This window comes from Podarcis muralis, chromosome 1, assembly GCF_964188315.1.
Source record: "Podarcis muralis chromosome 1, rPodMur119.hap1.1, whole genome shotgun sequence".
NCBI lineage: Eukaryota > Metazoa > Chordata > Lepidosauria > Squamata > Lacertidae > Podarcis > Podarcis muralis.
The window spans coordinates 132,841,991-132,864,899 of NC_135655.1; the positions used below are offsets into that span (position 1 = coordinate 132,841,991).

General features: G+C 44.0%; 1 protein-coding gene and 1 long non-coding RNA gene across 4 annotated transcripts; one reads left to right on the forward strand and one right to left on the reverse strand.

The window, feature by feature from the left end:
- Positions 1-614: 614 nt before the first annotated feature.
- On the forward strand, positions 615-13,413 carry TNFSF13B (TNF superfamily member 13b). Of its 2 annotated transcripts, XM_028704063.2 has the most exons (6): positions 615-3,144; positions 3,269-3,365; positions 7,852-7,908; positions 8,818-8,930; positions 9,018-9,168; positions 10,103-13,413. In XM_028704063.2, the coding sequence occupies exons 1-6, from the start codon at positions 2,836-2,838 to the stop codon at positions 10,213-10,215; spliced, it is 840 nt and encodes a 279-aa protein (XP_028559896.2). In that variant the 5' UTR covers positions 615-2,835; the 3' UTR covers positions 10,216-13,413. The 2 variants fall into 2 exon arrangements, with proteins under 2 accessions (XP_028559896.2, XP_077775164.1); XM_077919038.1 differs by having other exon boundaries at positions 9,018-13,413.
- Positions 13,414-14,571: 1,158 nt separating this feature from the next.
- LOC114582795 (uncharacterized) lies at positions 14,572-21,013 on the reverse strand. Of its 2 annotated transcripts, none has more exons than XR_003703540.2 (4): positions 20,766-21,013; positions 17,718-17,847; positions 16,849-16,929; positions 14,572-15,562 (listed from the first exon to the last, which is right to left on the reverse strand). It is a non-coding gene; the product is annotated as an uncharacterized LOC114582795 (long non-coding RNA). The 2 variants fall into 2 exon arrangements; XR_003703541.2 differs by lacking the exon at positions 20,766-21,013 and adding an exon at positions 19,107-19,286.
- Between the last annotated feature and the right edge of the window lie 1,896 nt (positions 21,014-22,909).

Consider the following 22,909-nt stretch of genomic DNA (forward strand, 5'->3'; position numbering starts at 1 on the left):
TGGTGGAGATGTCAGGCGCTATACTGGCCCCCAGGCATCTTCACTTGGTTGCAAGTGGCAGATAGTGAGGTGCAAAATGTGCCTGGCTAATTTCAGACACTGGGTACTAGTGTACAAAATCTTAAACAAGTTGGGATCAACCTCCTTTCTTATGTTCAGAATTATTTTTTGTTTGTGTTGTATACAGTTACACAAGCAGTGTTAGCTATAACCAGCTGAATATTTTAAACAGGATTCATAAGAAAGTCTATTTTGGGAAGTATCCATGAGATATCTGAGCCTGCATTTTGCCAATGAAGTGACCTGCTTGATGGTTTTCAGACTTAGTTGATTCGTAGGATACAGATGTTATTTCTTACTTCGAATAAGCAAACTTCAGATCAGCCTTGGCTTAACTTTGCCACAAGGTGCTTGTACAGGGAGTCGTTCTGAGTGACTTTTACACCTTGCCTCCGGTGTGTAGCTGCTGCCTTTGGAGCCTGCACATCAGAGACAGGTTGTAATAGCCACTCAAATCTACGCCCTGTATGAGGACCGTGCAGTGAACTGTCACCAGATCTGCCACCAGTTGTGGGTGTACCTGGTTGCAATGTCAGAGGTCAGTGCCGGTGCCGGTGCCACCGCATCAAATGAAATGTCTGCGCTGAGGGGGAAAGAGCTGGCCAGTGGGAGGGCAACTTGGGCAGGTACAGTGTGGGGCCCAGCCCAGCCCAGCCCCAAAGGCCTGGCCCTCGTGTGGCTTGCCTCCCCGCAGGGTGCCTGTGGCTGGGCCACCTCCCCCACAGCCCCAGTCACCCTACATTACTTAGCAATGGGCCAGCAATAAAGCCAGCATGGCTTTCTCAAAAATAAGTCATGCCAGACATGTGTGTATGGGGAATGCTCTCAATATACTATAGTGTGTCTTGATTTCGGTAAAAAAAATTTGAAAAGTCCCCCATGCTATTCTTCTGGAGAAGCTGAGAAAATGTGAGCTAGATCATGTTACTATGAGGTGGATTTCTGGCTGGTTGACTGACCAAACCAAGAAATTGCTCACCAATGGATCCTTGTTATCCTGGTAAAAAGTGACAAGTGTGGGGGCTGCAGGGTTCTGTCCTGGCCCCATTGTTGAGCAACATATTTATGATGGACTTCGATGGAGGAATAGTGGGAGATGTTCATCAAATTTGCTGATGACACCAATCGGAGAGGGGTAGCTAATACCACAGAAGATAGTATCAGGATTCAATATAATATTTATGGATCAGAGATCACTGCCCAAACTAACAAAATGAATTTCAAAAGGGACAAATGTAAAGTTCCACACTTAGCTAGGAATAGCCAGGTACACAAATATAGGATAGAGGATAGCTGGCTTGCCAGTAGTGCATGTGAAAAGGATCTAGGGATCTTAATAGACCATAAGCTTAACAAGAGTGACCTAATCAAGGGAAGTAATAGTCTCACACTATTCTACCTTGGTCTGGCCACACCTGGAGTCCTGTGTCCAGTTCTGGGCACCACAGTTTACAAAGGGTATTGACAACCTTGGGGGTGGGCAACCAAGATGATAAAGTGCCTGGAAACCATGTCTTATGAGGAATGGTTGAGAAATTTGGGTATGTATAGCCTGGAAAATAGAAGACAGAGGAGATATAATAGTCATCTTGAAATATCTAAAAGGCTGTCACATGGACAATGGAGCAAGCTTGTTTTCTCCTGCACTGCAGGATAGGACACAAACCAATGGATTCAAATTACAAGAAAGGAGATTCCAACTAAAACAATGGGAAGTACTTTTTGACAGAAATAACTGTTCAACAGTGGATGGTGGTGGACTATCATTCACTGGAGTTGTTTAAACAGAGGTTGGGTGACCATCTGTCAGACATTCTTAGCTGTGTTTCCTGCATAGCAAGGGATTGGACTAGATGACTCTTGGGGTCCCTTTCAACTCTAAGATTCTATGATTCTAAACCCCACTGTGATCAATGAGCCATTTCCATAAATTGGTATAGGGCTGCAGCCTTAGTGTATCAATAAGACATACATGGTCTAGGAGCTTTAACATAATAATTATTTCTTAGTGACGTTTGAAAAACAAGAGTAGCATTGTTAATTCCTGTAGTTTGATAGGATTTATATTTGATGATGTCAGAGTTTTAATCTTTCTGTTACTGGATTGTACAGTGGTACCTCGGGATGCGAATGGGATCCGTTCCAGAGCCCCGTTTGCATCCCGAACGGAACGCAAGACACGACAGCGCATGCGGGGGCCGTGTTTCGCCGCTTCTGCGCATGAGCGTGACGTCATTTTGAGCGTCTGCGCATGCGCGAGTGGCGAAACCCGGAAGTAACGCGCTCCGTTACTTCCAGGTTGCCACGGAGCGCAACTCGAACGCACTCAACTCAAAGCACATTCAACTCAAGGTATGACTGTATAAGAGGAAAATGAAAATACCTAATTATGTCGTGTTTGGTACTTGGAGCCAATACATTGTATTCTCTACACCTTGCCAAGAGTTTCCTACACAGCTTGCTATCTAAGAGTGCAATGGAATTCAAAATGACCAGACATTTGGATGTGGTGACGATCATACAAAGCTGTGTAGCTGAACTGCTATACATGAAGCTGAAACTGAAATGAGGAAGGTGAGTTGGGGAACTACAGAAACAGAGCCATAAAGCAGAAGCAAGCATTAAATGTCATGCATAGAGCATTAACAGACCCACATGACAGGAAGTAAGTGCTGTCTGCATTTTGGACACATATCTTGGATGCAACTAGCAAGATGTAGTTATTCACCAGAAAGAATCAGCTGAAGTTTTCATCTGGTGTTTAAGAAAGGAGGCATGGCATTTATGACCTACACACGAGGAAAGAGCCATATCGCCACCTCCCATCCTTTTAATGGCTTGGATCCTAAAGGGTTCTTACTAATATTTCTGGGGCTTGCAGTGTTCATGTCATCTTGCCTTGCAGCCATCTCTTTCTACTATGTTACAGCATTAAAATCAGAACTAGCAATGCTGAGCAGCAAGCTGAACTGCAAGGTCCAGACAAGGACATCATTTCCACAGCTCTTGAGGTCTTTGGAAAAGAGCAAAGAGGCCAATTCCTTCATTCCCTACTTGAATGTATTAGAAGGTGCTTCTAGTCAGGTGAGCTGCAGGCCCATTTGGAAGGAAATGTATACTTCTTTGTGTGTTCTGCAATTTCCATTCGCTTTTGGGAAGGACAGGAGTCACAGGCCTAATATTGACTTTCTGCGTATGTTGTTGGCAGCAAATTTCTTCTGGACCACATCAAAGTAGTGAAGAGATAATGTGGAGTGGAGACAAGCACAGGGGGAAAAGGTCTCCTCTGCACACAGGAGAAGCAGGTAAGTGAAAAGAGCTTAGTAAAGAATACAGGTCCCCAAGGAGTAAATGGGCTAACAAATATGAAAGCCAGAGATGGCATGTAAGCCTTTTTGCTGGGATTGTGGCATACAGCCAAAATTATGGTAATTAGGCATTTCTTTTGAAAATAGTACAGACGGAAGTACCTAGGTCTCAGAAAAAACCTATTTATGTGTGCTACTACATCAGCTAGGATTTTGTTAGCCCAGAAATGGCGGGTGAGTGATGTCCTAAATAAGGAGGATTGGCAATTAAAAATGACAGAATGTGCAGTTAGCAGGTCTAACCAATAAAGTAAGAGAACAAGAAGATCAAATATATAAAGAAGAATGGAAAATTTTTGTGAAGTACCTGGAAAACAACTATAACCATGTGAAAACATTAGTAGAAGTAAGGGAAATTTAACACATAACAAAGGAATAATAAAGGATTAAGGGGATTTAATGAAAATACAAGAATAGGTGGGAGAATTAAAGGAACCAGGGAGGGGGAAGAAGGGAAGTTGTAAATGACTGGTTTATTTTAAAGAAAGATATGAATGGGGAAATGTTTATTTTAAAGTGAATATGGTTTTGGAAAATGTAACATTGATACACACACACACACACAGTGCTTTTTTCTGGGGGGATGCAGTGGTACGCATACCCCTAAACATTTTGTGAATCTTAAGTTTGGCCTCATTGAGGGGCAGTATTTCAATATGAGTAGGAAAATGAGAGCACCCCTAAACATTTTTTTAGAAAAAAAGCAGTGTGTGTGTGTGTGCATGTGTGTGTGCGCGCACACACACACACTAGGGGTGAGAAATCTCAGACCCGGGGACTGAACGGCTCGATCCATTCCTTAGGACTTTCTCCTGGTCATGATTTTCACCAGCCCTGCTCTCCCAGCTCCCTGAGAGCTTTTTCCTAGCTGCAGTGTGTCCTAGAATTGTGCTTGCTTGCTCCACACCCTTCTACCTCTGGCCCTGCCCACTGCTAGCATGTGGCCTCCAGTGCCGGAGGAAGGGGGGCGGGGGTGGGCCACCCTGGGTGTTATCACTGAGGGGGGTGACAAAATGTTGGGCGGCACTCACCGTGGGGCCGGCAGCACACCTGAGCCACGCGTCTCCCCAAAGGGTCCACCCGCCCCTCTCCCTCAGCTGTTGGGCAACTGTGTGGGAGGAGGCAGGCAGACTCCTCGGAGGCCCCGTGGAGCGTCCTGCCCTGGCTAGCCCCGCCCCCACGGGCAGCTGCCCCCCAGGCCCCGCCCCCAGGTGCAGGGCATGCGCGCCACCCCAGGTGCCCAATCAGCTTGCTCCACTGGTATTCTCCACAAAGTTTCCCACTTAGGTTGAAAAATGTTCCTCACACCTGGTCTGATCTATTGTTTTCACACATGGGGAACACTTCAACCCTGGTAGGTTCACTAGTGTTATTTTATCTATAGAAGGTGAACAAACTAACTATGCAGATTCATAGAATCATAGAATCATAGAGTTGGAAGAGACCACAAGGGCCATCGAGTCCAACCCCCTGCCAAGCAGGAAACACCATCAGAGCACTCCTGACATATGGTTGTCAAGCCTCTGCTTAAAGACCTCCAAAGAAGGAGACTCCACCACACTCCTTGGCAGCAAATTCCACTGTCGAACAGCTCTTACTGTCAGGAAGTTCTTCCTAATGTTTAGGTGGAATCTTCTTTCTTGTAGTTTGGATCCATTGCTCCGTGTCCGCTTCTCTGGAGCAGCAGAAATCAACCTTTCTCCCTCCTCTATATGACATCCTTTTATATGTATATTTGAACATGGCTATCATATCACCCCTTAACCTCCTCTTCTCCAGGCTAAACATGCCCAGCTCCCTTAGCCGTTCCTCATAAGGCATCGTTTCCAGGCCTTTGACCATTTTGGTTGCCCTCCTCTGGACACGTTCCAGTTTGTCAGTGTCCTTCTTGAACTGTGGTGCCCAGAACTGGACACAGTACTCCAGGTGAGGTCTGACCAGAGCAGAATACAGTGGCACTATTACTTCCCTTGATCTAGATGCTATACTCCTATTGATGCAGCCAGAATTGCATTGGCTTTTTTAGCTGCCGCGTCACACTGTTGGCTCATGTCAAGTTTGTGGTCAACCAAGACTCCTAGGTCCTTTTCACATGTACTGCTCTCAAGCCAGGTGTTCATTGAAGCCACATTGCTAAAATTTGTAAACAATACAAATACAAACAATACACAATATCTGTATTCTTTTACTATTAGCCTTCAACATGATTTGGTGGAAAGACACAATACAGAATTAGCAGATAAATAAGTAATGGTTAATCTTGTTCAAAAAACCAGAATACTGAATTTGTATAGATCAATATATTCAGAAGCTGCTGGTATGTCATCATAAAAATCTGTAATATTTTGGAAAAGTAGATACATTATGTTTTGTGTTGGTTAAATCCCATTTTTGCTCAACTTAACACCTCTACCATAGCTGCCTTTCACTTTCTATATCTGTTGTCTTTAAAGGAGCAAATTTTGAAGCTCAGAGCTTTTGGTTTGGTATGGTCTTACTCAAACAATAATTCCTCAAAAGGTAGTCAATAAAGTACTCATTTCAATGTTTGCTTTACTTCATTCTGCTAACTGAATTAATTTTTGTTCAGAATTGCAAATACCTGAACTTAATGCCATGAAAAGGGACGCGGGTGGCGCTGTGGGTAAAACCTCAGTGCCTAGGACTTGCCGATCGCATGGTCGGCGGTTCGAATCCCCGCGGCGGGGTGCGCTCCCGTCGTTCGGTCCCAGCGCCTGCCAACCTAGCAGTTCGAAAGCACCCCTAAGTGCAAGTAGATAAATAGGGACCGCTTACTAGCGGGAAGGTAAACGGCGTTCCGTGTGCGGCTCTGGCTCGCCAGATGCAGCTTGTCACGCTGGCCACATGACCCGGAAGTGTCTCCGGACAGCGCTGGCTCCCGGCCTATAGAGTGAGATGAGCGCACAACCCCAGAGTCTGGCAATACTGGCCCATACGGGCAGGGGTACCTTTACCTTTATAATACCATGAAAATAAATCTGATGACAGAAAACCATTCTCCATTAACCTTTAATTTTTACAGTGGTACCTCGGGTTAAGAACTTAATTTGTTCCAGAGGTCTGTTCTTAACCTGAAACTGTTCTTAACCCGAGGTGCACTTTTGCTAATGGGGACTCTGCTGCCGCCACGCCACCGGCGTGCAATTTCTGTTCTCATCCTGAGGTAAAGTTCTTAACCCAAGGTAGTACTTCTGGGTTGGCGGAGTTTGTAACCTGAAGTGTTTGTAACCCGAGGTGTTTGTAACCCAAAGTACCACTGTAATTTGTTTGAGCTCTGTACTACACTCAGCTGCATGAGGGTAATCTTCCATTTTAGACTATTCATACAAACTATAGGCAGTTCTGTAGGCCTACAAAGGCATCCCAGAACAATTACAATATGAAATCTAAAAACATACATTAAAAAAACAAAATAAATAAATTTTGTAATGAACAAGTTATCAGAGTAACTTGTTTTTTACCACACTGAATAATTCGGTGTCATCTTGACCTCCTAAATTCACCCCTAAATTGAGTCCATTCACGAACAAGTTTCCTACTTCTTTGCCAGGCCCTTTTCCCTTGCATGACTTGTTCTGTTTTGATTGTTGGCCTGTGGGCATCGACTGCCTTGTTTTAATTGTGTGTATGTATGTATGTAGCCTGCTCTGGGATCCTTTGGGGCTGAAGAGTGGGGTACGAATAGCAAAAATAAATATTAGAAAACACTACTTTACAAAATATAGTAATAACTTAAGTTGGGTATGGGAAACTGGATCTGGCAATTTGGTAGGATCTTTATCCTCAGCCCTTTTGTGCCACGTTTTGGCAGGTGGGTGAGGCCACTTGTCACATGTCAGTCACCTGGCATCACAATGACATGAAGCCTTGACAATCCATGGGCTGCAGGTCCCCCAACACTAGTTAGGAGGAGTAATTTGAGTTTGCAGGGGGCAGGGGGAATGGCAGGCAGCGGTGGAGCAAGCCAATCAGCGCCTGGGGCGGTGTGCGTGCCCTGCATCCAGGGGTGGGGCCAGCCACCCGCAAGGCGGGGCTAGCCGGGTTGCAGGGTGCTCCACGGGACCTCCGGAGTCTGCCTGCCTCCTCCCACTCAGCCGCCCTACAGCAGAGGGGGAAGTGGTGGCGGGCGGACCATTTGGGGCAGTGTGGAGCCTGCGGGCGCCCAAGCTACCACGTCACTCCCAGGAGAGACGCGTGGCTCAGACATGCTGCAGGCCCCGCGGTGAGTGCCCCCCGGCATTTTGTCACCCCCCTCATTGGTGACACCCAGGGCAGCCTGCCCCCACCGTCAACCTACCATCAATATTGTTCTGCTTTTGCGGCCACTGCAGGGGAATTGTACTTTTGTGTCTCGGCTGCTGGGATGTATATTTTAGTTACTTCCTTCTGTTTCCCCCTTCAGTTCTACAGTCATGTCTTCAGTTGATGGCTGACAGCAAGCGTGACATTCAGCAACATGGTAATGCAGCATTTTTAAAATCTCATTTTACTCTTGCCACAAATAAATGGGCAGCACCACCTTTCACTTGCTACAGGGCAAGAAGCATCAAATTGTGCTCAGCTTTTCATTTCCATTAGTAACATCCCTTCACATTTCCAATGGGAATTTGTCAGCGTAGCCTTATGCTGAAATGGTGACCCTGTCTTCAAATCCTGTGAGCTGCTGCTTCACTGGAGCACATGCTCAGGTGAGCACTGTGTCTGAGTTCTGTTCCGTTGTTGCACTTGTTTTTAGTGCAGACAGCATCCCAAGAGACCTGGCTTGGTTCCTTCAGTTCCCCACTGTGAATTCAAAAGATTTTTGCCCTTCCAAATTTGTCAATTTCTTTTTCTAAAGATGTTAAATGCATGCCCTCTGTTGTGTTTCTGTGATGCCAAGAGGTGACCTTCCTCAAGACCCCTCAAATTGTTCTTTTTTCTTTTTCTTTTTTTGAAAAAAATGGCCATGCCCTCTTAGATAGTTGACTCATGGTTCAGTCTGGCTGTCAGCCGGGAGAAAAGTTAGCCATACCAGCTCGAGTGGGTGCATACAGTGAAATTCTCTGTGCATACTAGGGCAATCCACATTTTCTATTTTTGCTGCACTGCTGCAGTTGTGGGGACCCCCAACTTTCCATAAATTTTTGAAAACATGAATAATCTGTGATGGGGAGAGGGTGCCTTATTCCTGGTGACCCAAGAGAAAAACAAGCAGGTATAAAGAAGTTGTTACCACAGCTCTTTGAATCTCATCTTACAGGTAGAAACGACTGATTTCAAAAAAATCCAACTGATTCTCTTCAAAACTCAGCAACATGCCTTTGGTACTAAAAGGAAGCATAAACGGATTAGCTTATTCTTACAATTTTTTTTTGTTTGTTTCTTTTAGATGGTTCAAGTATAGTTCCATGGCTTCTTAGCTTTAAAAGAGGAACTGCTCTTGAAGAGCGAGGAAATAAAATACTTGTCAGAGAAACTGGCTACTTTTTCATATATGGTCAGGTAAAGAATTCAGTAAGCTCCTGGAGTTTGTTCTGTTTTCTTCAAAGTTTCCTAGTGTAATCTGTTTTGTCTGTCTTTATTCTTCAGGTTTTGTATACAGATGAGATGTTTGCAATGGGACACTGGATCCAGAGGAAAAAAGCTCATGTAGTTGGTGATGATCTCAGTTTGGTTACATTATTTCGTTGCATCCAAAACATGCCTCTCACTAATCCTAACAACTCTTGTTATACTGCTGGTAAATACGTTACCTATCCTAAATACATTTTGTCAAGTCCCCCCCCCACATGGAATGAGAAGGAGCTTAAAAAAATATCTGACACAGTGTTTCTAAGTGGTGTGGGTGTGTACCACATATTTCTGCAACCATTCACTGAAAACTCATTAAGTTTCATACATAAATTCCTAAATTCCTTATCTTTACCTGCTCTGTGGTGGTTGCCTGTGAACAGTATTCAAAGACAGTAATAGATTCTCCTCAGTGGAGTTGTAGCTGTTATTTTAAGCTACTTTCAGCAGAATGTGCTCAGTAATTTTGAAGCCTGAGTGCAAATGCTTACCTGGGTGGCAAAGAGTCTCTGTGTGGTGGAGGAACAAGTCACATGACTTCCTGCCCTTGAAAAGTGTGTGTTGGAGAACTTGCATGATTAACTGTCTATAAGCAATGCTCACATCATACTTAAGGTCTGTTGTGGGTAGTTTAGAGGTTCTGTTTCCTGTTCCATGACCTGAAAGCTGTGGCCACCAACTTGGGCCTCAGTTTTAGAAGTCAATCTTTATTTTTTAATATTTTATTACATTTATATATTGCACTTTCTCCAAGGATCTCAGGCAGTATATATAATTGTCCATCCCTTTATCCTCTCAAAAATCCTATGGAGTTAGGAAGAGAGTCACCCACCCAGACTGATACCATATGTGTCACACAGGTGTTGCTTCCCAACACTTGCTGGAGACCCACACAGTCTCTTTCCAGGTATTATGCTGTACTTGGGAAAATAAAATGTTTGATTTGTTGCATTATAAGTTTTATTTTACACCCTGGGACCTTATTATTAGCAACACAGCAATAACAACATTAAATCAAAGAGATGTCTCTGGACTGACTGATAACAATCTGTACATGTTTATATGTTTACATTTCTGTAAGGATATTCAAACTCTCTTGGCAGGTATTGCAAAATTAGAAGAAGGGGATGAGCTTCAGCTCACCATTCCACGGATGGGAGCCAAGATAGTCTTGAATGGAGATGCCACTTTTTTTGGTGCAGTCAGACTTCTGTGAAGCTCTTCATTGTGCATTGTACAAAGGGTTGGATCTGTTGCGTGTTTCATTTTTAGTTAGTTGGTTTATGGAGTACTGTTTTCTGTTTTATTGAAAACAGGAAGCTGATTGGATGTGGTACACCCACCTCATGTGGGTTACCAGAAATGAAACTTGTAAGAAGAATATAAATATAGCATTTGTTGCATAAGAGCCTAAATAGAGCAGTCTTTAATCAGACCACAGTGGCGTAGCGTGGGGGGTGCAGGGGGGGCCAGCCGCACCGGGTGCAACATCTGGGGTTAGGGCAAATCCACAGGTTAGGGGGCGCAAATCCACGGGTTAGGGGGCGCAAATTACTTGCCTTGCCCCGGGTGCTGACAACCCACGCTACGCCACTGTCAGACCAACAACTGATCTGTGTTTGAAGTGCAATAAAACTGTGAATTGTTGCACATGTCACAGAAGTACCCTTGATATTGAATTCCATGCATGTTCATAAATAAGTAAAAATCATTGCAGTGGCATTTACATTTCAGTAAGTGTAAAAGATTGCAGCTTTCCAGCTTTCAATTCAAAAGTTTTAAGAGTCAAGCAAAAAATGTGTTCTTATCAATAAATAAAATACTAACACACACGAACAGATAAAGGAAGATCAAACTGTATTCCTCATTGGCCAACAAAGTAGTGCAAATATTGATGGCATTTTTCACTTAGATGACATTGAAGACTGTTAGGAATGTGGGGAAGGAGGTGCACATCATGCGCAGGTTGCCATAAGACAGCTGAAGCCATTTTCTGTATCAGGCACTGGCGAACTGTCAAACTGAAAGACTTGTGGTATTTCAGTAATTGCAAATGCAACATTATATTAAAACATTGTGAATAAGTGTCAACATATGTGGTAAGGACTAAGAATGAATCTGGCATTGCCGGGGGCTCCTATCAAAATCTAAGGTTCTGTGATTCTATGATAAAGAACAGCCTTCTGACAGATAATCTTCCTAAACACTGTCGTAATGCAGGGAGCCACAGTATGGGGAATAAATTGCTCAAAGGTAAGCGGAGGCAACATCTTCCCAATGAGGAGGCCACATTCCGTCCCTGCACCAGCAGCCTTCTGTCTGTGTAGCTTTTGCACCCAATTCATTGTTTAGAACACATCAGGAAAGAAATGTGAAGCTACAAACAGAAAACAGCTTAGTAAAGATCAGTCACAAAATAAGTATTTCATTCTCTCTAATGTTAGAACTCTTTGCCTTTTTATTACAGACCAGTCTACAGCTGCAAATGTTTACCAGCAAGCACTTTAAGTCTAGATTGTTCTCGGCCTTAGGGTTAGGGGACTAAAGTTGGGTTAGGGATTATGGTTGGGGTTAGGGTTTTATGGTTAGGTTAAGGTTGGGGTTAGGGCTTTAGGGAAGCCTTTCTTCCTCCGAATGGGACCGGGAAGCATGAGCCTTCCCAGGGAGTAGACCCTGGGGCACTGGACACAATGTCACACTCTGCATGAGGTAAACCTGTAGGTCTCAAGGAGGCCATGGGCTGCTAGACCTGGTAATGCTGTCAACCCCTCCGCCAGGTAGACCGGCATCTCCCTGCCCTCCGGTGGGTAGACCGGCAAACCTTCCGTCCTCTCAAAGGGACCAGGAAGCCCAAGTCTCGCCAGTGAGTTCACCGGGGTCGATGGCAACAGGTTCGATTTTTTGTACTAGATGCAATTCATAAAAACTGTTTGGCCATGTCACACAAATGAATTAGATTAAAATTGCATTGGGTTGCATTCAGCACAGCAACCCCTAAACCTGTTCTAGTGGTTCCCTCAACCACCTGGAGCAGATTTGGGGAGGGCAGGTGGAGCGTGTGCAGAGAGGAGAGTGCGAAAAATTCCCAAGGTGCAAACTGAAATTGCTCCACTCACACATTTAGTTGAATACTGCCCACTGCATTGAATTACTTCTAAAAATAAAAGATTATATGGATGTGCAAGCTCCACAATACGCCTGCCTATTTTAATTTTTATTACTATTGGCAGTTGCCAGCTATACCAAAGGCGAATCTCAGGGAATGCAGACCATGATGAGGGTTGTGTAAACCATCAGAAAAATAAAGCTTATTTCTATACTAGGCTAAACTCATTTACCTCACAAGGAAACAAGCAGATTCTTCCAGCTTGCATACATTTAGGCAAACATCCACATGTATTTTGCCAATGCCCATCTGCAAACCAAATTAAAATCTTGCTTAGACCTTGCTTCCGTTTTTTATAAGCAATTTACAGTCATAGATTATCTAGAACAGAGGCTCCCAAATTGTGGTCCATGAGCTTCATTCAGGTGGTCTGCCTTAATATTCACTTAAATTCTTAATTGTAATTTTTGTTGCTTCTTTTATTTCTCATATTTGAGTTCTATGGAATGCAAACTGTAGTACAATGAAACACAATAAATAAAAGCAATAACAGAAATTCAATTAAAGACCATACATTGTCTCATCGCAGAATGTTACAATTGCTACAACAGGCAGAAAAGCCATTAAATGGTCCACAAAGACCCTCAGCAATTTTCAAGCGATCCATGGAAGTTTGGAAACCACTGATCCCCTTGGAGATGTGGCTATGGAGTCCTGGTTGTCATGATGAGCTCACACACGTCTCAATTTATCTCTATGTCACCACACTTTAGAAAGATGACTTCAGTTTCAACAACAGAAATATTTGTGCAAAGGTCTATTATTTATTTCATCTTTTAAAATCACATTAAAAATAAGTATTTACACATAAAGTATAAAAACCATGAACAGTTTTTTGGGGGGAGGGGCTTTAAAAATATTTATTGGTGCAAATTGTAGACCTTCACAAAGGACTTGATCTTGGATCGCTTGGCAATCATTTTTAATTTTTTTTATTAAGATTACAAATTTTAACATAATCAAAAAATCAAATTACCATACATTTTTCAATTTCAATTAACGCCCCCCTCCCACAGTGACTTCCCCCAACTTCCCTTTCTGGTTTATAGCATATTTGTTTCTTCTGCTTATAGTTTTGATGCCTTATATACTGAAATTAAAATTGTATTATTATTTATTCTTAACATTTTTACCTCATATTAATACATGTCCATTGTAAGTGTATTACTCGAATCCTGCAAATTAGTTTATTTCAGTGCATTGTTTCTGTATATATATCATAAAAGGTTCCCAATCTTTTAAAAGTCATTATTGTCCTTATCTTTGAGTCTCTCAGTTAACTTTGCCATTTCAGCGTATTCCATCAACTTTTCTTGCCAATGTCCTTTCGTTGGTATGTTGTTGCTTTTCCATCTTTGAGGTAGTAGAATTCTGGCCGCTGTTGTCGCATACATAAATAGATTCTTATATTTTGGTAAATATTTCCCTACAATATCTAATAAAAATGCTACTGAACTTTTAACAAAGGTTAACTTGAACATTTTTTTCATTTCATTATAAATCATATCCCAATACTTTATAATTATTTTACAATTCCACCACATATGAAAAAATGGCTGTCTTCCAGACTGAGAATTTTTCTATGAGGCAAGCTGCATTACTTGGATACAGGATCGGGTCAAATTAGAAAATACTGATTTATTAGATCTGGAAGGACATACCCACTTTTGGTTTGAGGCTCTTGAAAGGGACACAGAAAAAAGAGGTAAGACAAAGTGGGTGTGTAAATAATCCTAGGCCATCTTTTCTTTTTACACCTTTCAGAGTGGCTGACAAAATCATTTAAACAAGATCAAAATATTAATATTCATAAAGATAATTATGAAAAATGTTGGAATGATAAAAAGTAATCTAGAAATATGGGAAAGAATGAATCTCTCCTTATTCCTGGAAGATAACATAGTCCTGCCTTTAAAAAAATCTAATTAGATTAGATAAATTTATTGTCATTGTCCGTATATACACAGTATACACAACAACGAAAATCAAACACCCACCCAAAGACCGGGTTCACATACACATTTGCACGTATCTCCAACACTCTCATCCTATTCAGACATAATCTATAAAAACATAACATAATCCAGAATATAACATAACCTATTAAAGGCATAACATAACCTAAAACCTATCTCATTCCTTCCTACTCCCTGCTTGCTATTTCTTGCAACTGGCCCTGAGATCATTATTTAGTGCAATCAGAGCTCTTGGATAGAAACTATTCAAAAGGCGTGTGGTTCGTGTTTTCATTGTCCTATATCTTCTGCCCGAAGGCAACAGTTCAAAGAAGTTGTGAGCAGGATGGGTGGGATCTCTCAGGATATTGTGTGACTTCTTCAAAGTGCGAGACGTGAAGATCTCATCCAGGGTTGGTAGTTGGAGCCCAATAACATTCTGGGCAATTTTAATGAATAAAATATTGGAAGAAGGTAAAATTCCAATGTCATGGCAAGAAGCAAATATTGTATAAATTCATAATCAAGGAACACCTAGAGAGTCAGTAAGTAACTACAGACCCATCTCACTATTAAACAACAATTATAAATTATTTGCGGGTATCCTGGCCAGCAGACTCAAATTAATACTAAAAGATACTATTAATTATGATCAATCGGGCTTTCTACCAAACAGACATATGAAAACAAACACTAGAGTGGTTATTGATTTAATTGAATATTTGGAATTAAGACCTAGCAAAAAAGTAGCATTTATGCTAATAGACGCCGAAAAAAACTTTGATCTTGGGCCTTTCTGCAAAAAACGATAGAACTATCAGCTCTTGGAGAAAAATTCTGTAGAGGTGTCAAAGCAATATATAAAAAACAACAAGCCAGTTTAATAGTAAACAACACCAAGAGCAATATTATAAAAATTGAGGATTTAAAAGTTCGAGAGTTAAAATGAATAATAAGTACTTGAATAATAAGTATTAGGTGTGGCGCAGCATTACATTAAAACTGACAAACCGACCAAAGAATTCAAGGTATTTGGCTAAGACTAAACAATAGTGCTCTGATTGATTATACATGCAAGGCCACCAGCAGCAGCTCACTGGAGATATGCCAGCTTCCTGGGATGAACTTCCTGCTTCAAGCATGCCTCAACAGAGCTAGGTTAAGCTTCTACACATCAGAAGGTCCCTTTCTACAGTGGCACCCTTCTAGCCATTCCCAGGCGTCCTTCGCCCAATTTGATTACTTAACAGCTGAGACAAGAAATGTGGAAGAGCCACCAGTTTTCCACCAAAGGTCCCACAACATTTAAATTTTTAAATATTAAATTGAACTCCTCTGCTGATGCAGAAGAAGCAGATGGTGTCACCAGCATCTCGGTGACAATTCTCCTGCTGCTCGTTTTCAAGAGCCTTCTCCTCTTCAAGGATCTGTGCCAGCTGGGACTGTGATGAAACCAGAAAGGGAAAGCTTCAATACCAAAGCTTGAAAGGCACACGATGTTCCTAGTAAGGATAGGATATCCATGTGCTTTGCTGTAGACCCCTTCTTGCTTGTGAGGATTGTGGCTGTTAATTTGTATATTACAGTGGTACCTCGGGTTACATACGCTTCAGGTTATAGACTCCGCTAACCCAGAAATAGTGCTTCAGGTTAAGAACTTTGCTTCAGGATGAGAACAGAAATTGTGCTCCGGTGGCGCAGCAGCAGCAGGAGGCCCCATTAGCTAAAGTGGTGCTTCAGGTTAAGAACAGTTTCAAGTTAAGAATGGACCTCCAGAACGAATTAAGTATGTAACCAGAGGTACCACTGTACTGTGATGGTAATAACGTACTATAAGTACTAATGGCTGTGAAGGTTAAACATCAGCATTAAACAATGAAAGCATTTAAGTTCCTCAAGTCAGTTCTATTAAATTAAGTCTGCACCACCCCCAGTGCGGAAAGGGTACATACACGCAACAACCGATTAATGCACATCCGAAAGACATGCGATTGCATATGGCAACAAACCTGGAAGTGACCCAAAAACTTTGCTCAGCATGTCACGAAAAGGGCGTAACAGGGCTGGGGTACACTTATATATGCCCCTCCAATGTATGTGGGGCCAGGATAGAACCCCTGCACAAAATGGTTGTCAACTTTATTCAGGGTTGCCATTAAAATTTGGCCAGACTCTTAAAATAGAGAGTGCATCTAAAACACAGATTACGGCCTCCTCACTTGGTATAGGCAGCTGACCCGAAACAGAAAAAGTTTTATAATCCGAGTCACTAACTAAAAGAATGCTATGCTTTGAAGGTGTAATTGCTGGCAAAACAGAGCATGAACCCTATTTAAAAACAAAACAAAAAGAAGAAGATTTAAAAAATCCAAAGATCACAGTAGGCTTAATATAACCCTACGACAAACAAAAGTTTTAAAGAAAAACTGTGGGGGGAAATGTATTACATAACCCAAAACTGAGGTGGAGGGAAGTCAATAACTTACATGTTTGTTTTTTTTGTTTTTGTTTTTGTTTTCTTATAATTAAGTTATGTTCTTCTTATTATTGTTTTTTTTCCGTGAAGAATTTATTTTCTGTACATATGTGTGTATATGTGTGTATGAAAATTAATAAAGAGAAATTTAAAAAAATAAAACAAAAAAATAAAAACAAAACAAAAAAAATGATATAGATGCAATTTGACCTGTTCCAGCCTAGAACTCAGATTTCAAAGTAAACAACTTACTTCTTCTAGACGTCGTTTCAAGTCTGCTATTTCTAAATGATCTCTCTTCAGATTTTCCACATTTTTTGCTATTGTAGCAAACTAGGAGAGATAGGCACATGCAGTCAGAACCACTCATTGAAGGAGAAGTCAGAAAAAAAATTACCTTTGTTAAAATCTCTTTTCAAAAATTACAGAAGTATGGAATCTTAAAAATCAACATTTGCTATTACAGTAAATGCAAAAGGGACCCATTAAACGAAATGTTGCAGCATACCTTCACCTCTCATAGAAGGGAGAAGCCTAGGTTAGCCAACTTGGTGCCCTCTAGATGTTGAACTACAACTCCCATCATCTGACCATGTTGACCATGGCTAATGGGAGTTGGAGTCCTCCAACATCTGGAGGGCAACAGATAAGCTATCAGGAGCTCAAGTAGGCCCTTCCCCCCACCTTTCCTTTTCTGCCTGATATTCGAGACTCCATGACTACCATGAAAGCTTAATCTTCATAGACTCTCTTTTTAAGAGTTGGAGGGGTTGCTTCTGCAAACGTCAATATCCACCCCAGCTATTAGAGGAAGTGCTACATTACTTCCCTTTGAAGAGGAAAGTCTGATTTCTCACAGTTCTATAACTGCAGATACTGTAGATGCTGTACTGTTGATGCTGTACTGTTTTTAATATTCAGTTGGAAGCCGCCCAGAGTGGCTGGGGAAACCCAGCCAGATGGGCGGGGTATAAATAATAAATTATTATTATTATTATACATACACTAGAACAAAGCATGCTAGTTTAAAGAGAGGGAAAGAACTTCTTGCCTACTTGCTACTTTGGGCAACTTTGCCCACAAAACATTTCGGGGAAGGAAACGGAACGGTCTACTTTTACCTGGAGAGTGCTAAGAGTTTCTTCCAAGGATGTCTAAGGGACTGTGCAGATAATCACCGTCTTAGTATTTCCATCTAGTGAATTCTGGAGAATCCACGTCAGCTTGCTACCCCTGTAGTTAATGTAGTCTCTGGTGAAGGAGGATGGCCAAAAAGAGAACAAGGAGGTTTTTACTTATTAAGTAGAGGCAAAACTGGCCCAAGAGCCGATCTTTGACATCTAGGACAGAGACAGCCGATGTGGTGCCTTCCAAAAGTTGTCGGATGACAACTCCCATCAGGCCCGGACAGATGACCAATGGCCTGCGGTAGTGGGAATGGTAGTCAAACAACTAGGGGTGGCAGTACGTTGGCTACCTGGTCTAGAATCAAGTGAGAACACTTTTCAATAAGAGGAGTTTGGATTTGATATCCCGCTTTATCACTACCCTAAGGAGTCTCAAAGTGGCTAACATTCTCCTTTCCCTGCCTCCCCCCCAACAAACACTCTGTGAGGTTCTTAGCTTCTTGGAGGAAAGGTGGGATATAAATGTAGTAACATGGGCATTGTTTAGTCTGCACCTCTTCAACACATTCCAGCAATGTCAATGGAACTTGCTTTTGAATAAGCATTAGGACTGCTGTGCCAAACAGACTTGAAACCCAGAGCAGCTGAATTTCTGCAGCTGCTATTTCCCAGGCAGAAACAGCCCCACTTCAGAAGTTCAAGAACCTTTCACAGTCCCAACATATAGTTGGCCGGCTACATCTCAAGCAGAAAGCACACAAGGCTGGCCCAATATATTTTGCTGCCTGAGCCGAAACAGAAGATGGCACTCCTCCCACCCCACCTCTTTCAGTATGGTCCCAAGACAAAATCCTATACTTCAGGAGTTAGCAACCTTTTCCAGCTGTGGGCCGGTCCACCATCCCTCAGACCATGTGGTGGACCGGACTTAATTTTTTGGGGGGAAATGAACAAATTCCTATGCCCCACAAATAACCCAGAGATGCATTTTAAATAAAAGGGCATGTTCTACTCATGTAAAAACATGCTGATTCCCGGACTGTCTGTGGGCCGGATTTAGCAGGTGATTGGGCAGCATCCGGCCCACGGGCCTTAGGCTGCCTACCCCTGCTCTACTTCATCTTAGGGCAGCAGTGTAGCTTAGGGGACAGAGCGGGTCCTTTGGCACACAAACCTCTTTCCGCCAAATGTTAAAGCATTTGGGGCTTTCAGAGGAAAGGCAAGTTAAGGAGGGACCTGACAGAGGTGTATAAGATTATGCATGGTATCATTGGTCTGATCCAGCAGGATGTTCCTGTAACGCACACAATGGCATCTTCCAATGGTAGTTTTTTCTGCCAATCCCCATTTAAAAACCTCTGTTCTATCTTTCAAAGAACTCACCAAGTGAGATATCATTACTGCGCCATCATAGCTATCTCTTGCTTTCAATTATCTTTTAAAAAAGAAAGCAAAGTTGTGAACTTGTTTTACCATCACAGATTATAGACCAACAAAAACAGCCACCACTAATACCAGTTTGCAACGTGCGGGTCAGTATATACAGTAGCACACCTGCCCTCGACCAACTGGCGTATCTTGTGGAATGCTCTCCTCAGGGAGGCATGTCTGGTGCTTTTGTTACATATTTTAGGTGCCAGGCAAAAATATTCCTCTTCTCCTAGGCCTTTGGCTAATTAAACAATCTATGGTCTTTTAAACGATGTGTGTGTTTTATTGTTTTTGTTTATTATTATAGCAATTTTTTTTTTGTTTTTTTACACTGTAAATCGCCCAGTGGTAGAAATGTAAAATAAAACTAAATAATAATAATAATAATAATAATAATAATAATAATAATAATAATAATAATAATAATAATAATAATAATAATATAAAATAAATAAAACATCCTCGCAGCCACAACCAATCGCCCGAGCCGCCAATGATCTACCCACAAGACGAACCCATCAGCCAATCCGGGGGCAGGGCTGGCCGCCCGAGGGGGCGGGGCGAACATCCAAGGGGCGGGGCGAGCGTCTCGAGGATGTCCCGCCCCCCTCCGGGACGGCCCCCGCCCTCTCCCTGCCTGCCTGCCCAATCTCTTCGGGGAAAAGCCGCCTCTGCCCTCCCCCGGGGCCGTTTCCGATTGGTCTACTGGGGACGGAGGCGCTCAATCCCCGCCCACACGTTGCTCCGTAGTAATGCCTAAGTGGAGGGCGGGTGGGCGAATCGATCTCAGGCGCCTGGGCGGGGGGAGGCGAGGAGAGAAAGGGCGCTCGATCCTGCAAGAAGGCCCAGAGAGGGGTTCGAGAGATTCGAGGCGCCTTCTCGTCCCTCGGGAAATGATTGAAAGGGGGGGGGGGTACTCCCCTGGCTTCCCCCTTCGCCTTGTTTTCACAGGGCCCTGGTGGTGCTGGGGTTAAAAAGATTCCTCGGTTCTTCCCCCCCCTCCGCCCTGTCGGGTGGGTCAGGCCAGGCAGGAAGCCGCTTCCTGATTGGCTGCCTCGGATTCTCAGCGCGTGGCTGACACGCGTCCCCTTCAGAGCGCTGGTGTCGTCCGTGGAAGTAACTGCTAAACCCCTTTGGCTCCGGCAGCGCCTTGGGCTGGAGAGGCGGAGCGGGGCATCTTCTCCTGCTTCTGGAGAGCGCCTCCCCCCAGCTGACTCCCGCTGCTCGCAGGAGATTCGTTCTTCCCGCTTCCCGCCCTTGGCCAGGACTCGAGGCGGCTTCCAGAGAGAGGAAGAGCAGCCGGACGGGGTCCCCCTCCTCTTGGGGAGGACATGGCAGGAAAAACCCCCCCAGGGGCCCTTCCCGTCCTCCGGGCGGACCGCTCGCTCTAACCGCTGGGCGCTCCTGCCCAGTCCCAGCCGCCAGGCTCTCCCCCCCCCTCCGAGATGGCGCCCGCCTTTCTCCACCTCTGCAGGGACGACGCCCGCCCGCCTGCCCGCCCTCTCCCTGCCTGCCTGCCTCCTCCGGCCGGGGACCTGCGCCTCTTCGCCGCTCGCTGCAGGATCGGCGCCGCTTTCGAACAACTCCCCTTTCCCACCCCCAGAAACTCACCTGCCAAGCAGCATACGCGCACAGGGCTTGCTCCTCCATCTCTTCGGGAATCAGGGCTTCGGCCCTCCATTTATCTCCCCCCGGGGCCGCTTCCGATTGGTCCGCTGGGGCCGTAGATGCTCAATCCGCGACCACAAGCTGGACCCATTGAAATCAGCTGCTTGTCTCCCTTTGAGAATGGGTCTTTAGTGTTAAGACCAATAGATGTTTTATTGTTCGCTAAGAATATTATGTGTCTATGGTTATTTTTGGAATTTGTGTATAATTTGGTATTTGTGTTTTTTGTTTGTTTGTTTTTCTTGTATAAATAAAAAAACTTTAAATAATAATAATAATAAAAAGAGAATGGGGAGGCCGGGGCGCAGGCGGGGCTGATTGAGATCCGCTTCACCTGCCGTCTCCATTTCACAATGGGGGGGGCGGCGGGGAGTTGAAGCTAGAGGAGAGAGGCAAAATTGCGCACGCTTTAAAGAAGAGTTTGGATTTGATATCCCGCCTTTCACTCCCTTTAAGGAGTCTCAAAGCGGCTAACATTCTCATTTCCCTTCCTCCCCCACAACAAACACTCTGTGAGGTGAGTGGGGCTGAGAGACTTCAGAGAAGTGTGACTGGCCCAGGGGTCTGCAACCTGCAGCTCCGGAGCCGCATGTGGCTCTTTTACACCTTTGCCGCGGCTCCAGGGCGGATACTAGCGAGGGGAGGAGGCTCATTGTGCGCCCTGACACTCCCCACTGTGGCGGGTGCTGTACTGGCTGTGACGTCGCATGGGGGCGGTGCGTGCGTTAGTCACGCACCATCCCGACGTCACCTTCCCGCCTGCCCGCTACATTGTAAAGGGCATGTACGCTGGTCACTGCATTGAAAGGGGGCATGTACGCTGGTCACTGTTTGGAAGGGGAGTGAAGAACACACACACACACAAAGGTAACTTGTTAACATTTATTTCTATGAGGAGGAGTAATTCTGAGGGGTCAAACAAAGAAATAATAAAAAAAAAGTGACAAAAAAGTTATTTTTATAATGACGAGTTTTGCGGCTCCCAGGTTTTTTCCCCTTCGGAAACAGGTCCAAGTGGCTCTTTTTGTCTTAAAGGTTGCAGACCCCTGGACTAGCCCAAGTCACCCAGCAGCTGCATGTGGAGGAGCGGAGACGCAAACCCGGTTCCCCAGATTACGAGACTACCGCTCTTAACCACTACACCACACTGGCTCTCTCTTTACGCTTTAAAGACCAGAAACACCAGACAGGACAAACTCTTTTTAAAAAAACGTCCCTATGAGGCAAGCGAGGCTGTATTCCCCAAACCTGGAGGCGGACGGAAGAAACCAAGAAACAAAACACAACAATCTTGATTTAGAAACCCTGCTTCCCACGGGATGGGGAAAGAAGCTAAAGACACGTGTCAAATCATTTCAATAAAATAGCCCGTGAGCCTGACTTCATGTTAGGGAGGACACAGTGGTGTAGGAAGGTCAAGTGGTACCCGGTGCGGATTTTTTTGGTCAACCTCCCCCCCCCCCCCCCGCAATTGAAATTTGTTAAAGAGAGCTGCGCAGGTGATCACAATTCAGATCCCGCCTTCTCCCCCTCTCTCCCTCCACCCCCCTCTGTCAAAGAAAGCTGTTATGTACTGAGTTGAATAGGATCCAAACTGCAGCAGTCTGATCGGTCCTAGCACAATAGGATCCAAAATGCAGCAGTCTGATTGGTCCTAGAACAATAGGATTCAGAATGCAGCAGTTTGATTGGTCCTAGAACAATGCAGCAGTATGATTGGTTGGCAGGAGCCACCCAATCCAGCTCCAGATAGAAGTGAATCCACGACCTGATTGGCCTACAGGGGAATTCCGGAATTAGCCAGTCACGTGCAGCCTATTGTGTAAATAATGTATATAAAGCAGATACTTTGAGGGGACTTCCATTCCCTTCTCACCACTATGAGCTGAGTAAAGAGCATGAAATCCACTCTTGACTCATATTTCAAAAGCCATGCAGGAGATGCTGCTGGTGGTCCTCATCCTGCCTTGCCTCCTCAGAGACAGGGCTCCTCGTCTCCCTCATCTCTTCTCCACCCCTAAACCAGTGTGTGCTTTCTCTCTCTCCCCACGCAAACCAGTTGTACTGCACAGCTCTCCTAGGCCCAG

What these genes read in the sequence shown, in the direction of transcription:
- TNFSF13B (XM_077919038.1), top strand. Translation starts at nt 2,836, where the DNA reads ATGGCATTTATGACCTACACACGAGGAAAGAGCCATATCGCCACCTCC. An exon ending in GCGTGACATTCAGCAACATG is followed by an intron (nt 7,909 to 8,817) that starts GTAATGCAGCAT and finishes TGTTTCTTTTAG; the next exon opens with ATGGTTCAAGTATAGTTCCA. An exon ending in ACTTTTTCATATATGGTCAG is followed by an intron (nt 8,931 to 9,017) that starts GTAAAGAATTCA and finishes TTTATTCTTCAG; the next exon opens with GTTTTGTATACAGATGAGAT.